The sequence below is a fragment of the Gavialis gangeticus genome, unplaced genomic scaffold, assembly GCF_001723915.1.
Source record: "Gavialis gangeticus isolate Ggan-Ray unplaced genomic scaffold, GavGan_comp1, whole genome shotgun sequence".
Classification (NCBI taxonomy): domain Eukaryota; kingdom Metazoa; phylum Chordata; order Crocodylia; family Gavialidae; genus Gavialis; species Gavialis gangeticus.
In genome coordinates this window covers 5506067-5506469 of record NW_017729011.1, presented here as the reverse complement: position 1 = coordinate 5506469, position 403 = coordinate 5506067, and the positions used below count along the sequence as shown (strand labels likewise).

General features: G+C 69.7%; 1 protein-coding gene across 1 annotated transcript in view; it reads left to right on the top strand.

Annotated features, from left to right (window-relative positions):
- The first annotated feature begins 211 nt into the window (after positions 1 to 211).
- EDF1 (endothelial differentiation related factor 1) overlaps positions 212 to 403 on the top strand; it is a 6722-nt gene continuing 6530 nt past the window's right edge. The window contains exon 1 of the mRNA XM_019510431.1: positions 212 to 321. Within this exon, the coding sequence (XP_019365976.1) occupies positions 244 to 321 (78 nt within the window). The 5' untranslated portion in view covers positions 212 to 243. The remainder of the gene's footprint in view (positions 322 to 403) is intronic.

Sequence of the window (403 nt, the reverse complement as noted above, 5' to 3'; positions counted from 1 at the left end):
ATTGAGGCCAAAGCTCCCAAAGTCCCACCCCCCTTGCACGGGTGTCTCTCCGCCACTAAGAGCGCGCGTTCCACGACAGGCGTGGGCAGCGTCCAATCAAGCTCTCCAAGCGGTCCCAGGCGCCTCTCTCAACCAATCGCTAGGCCTGGAGGGGATGAGTGGCAGGCGGGGCGCCGAATGAGCCGCGGGGCGGCCGCGACAGCTGGGGCCGTGGCGCAGGAGGACGCAGGCGGAGTCGGGGCCATGGCGGAGAGCGACTGGGACACGGTCACGGTGCTGCGCAAGAAGGGCCCGAGCGCGGCTCAGGCCAAGTCCAAGCAGGTGAGGGGGCTTCGGCCGGGTCCTCCGCGGTCCCTCAGGCGTCCTCCCTCTCCCAACGGGTGCTCCCCCCCTCCCCTCCAAA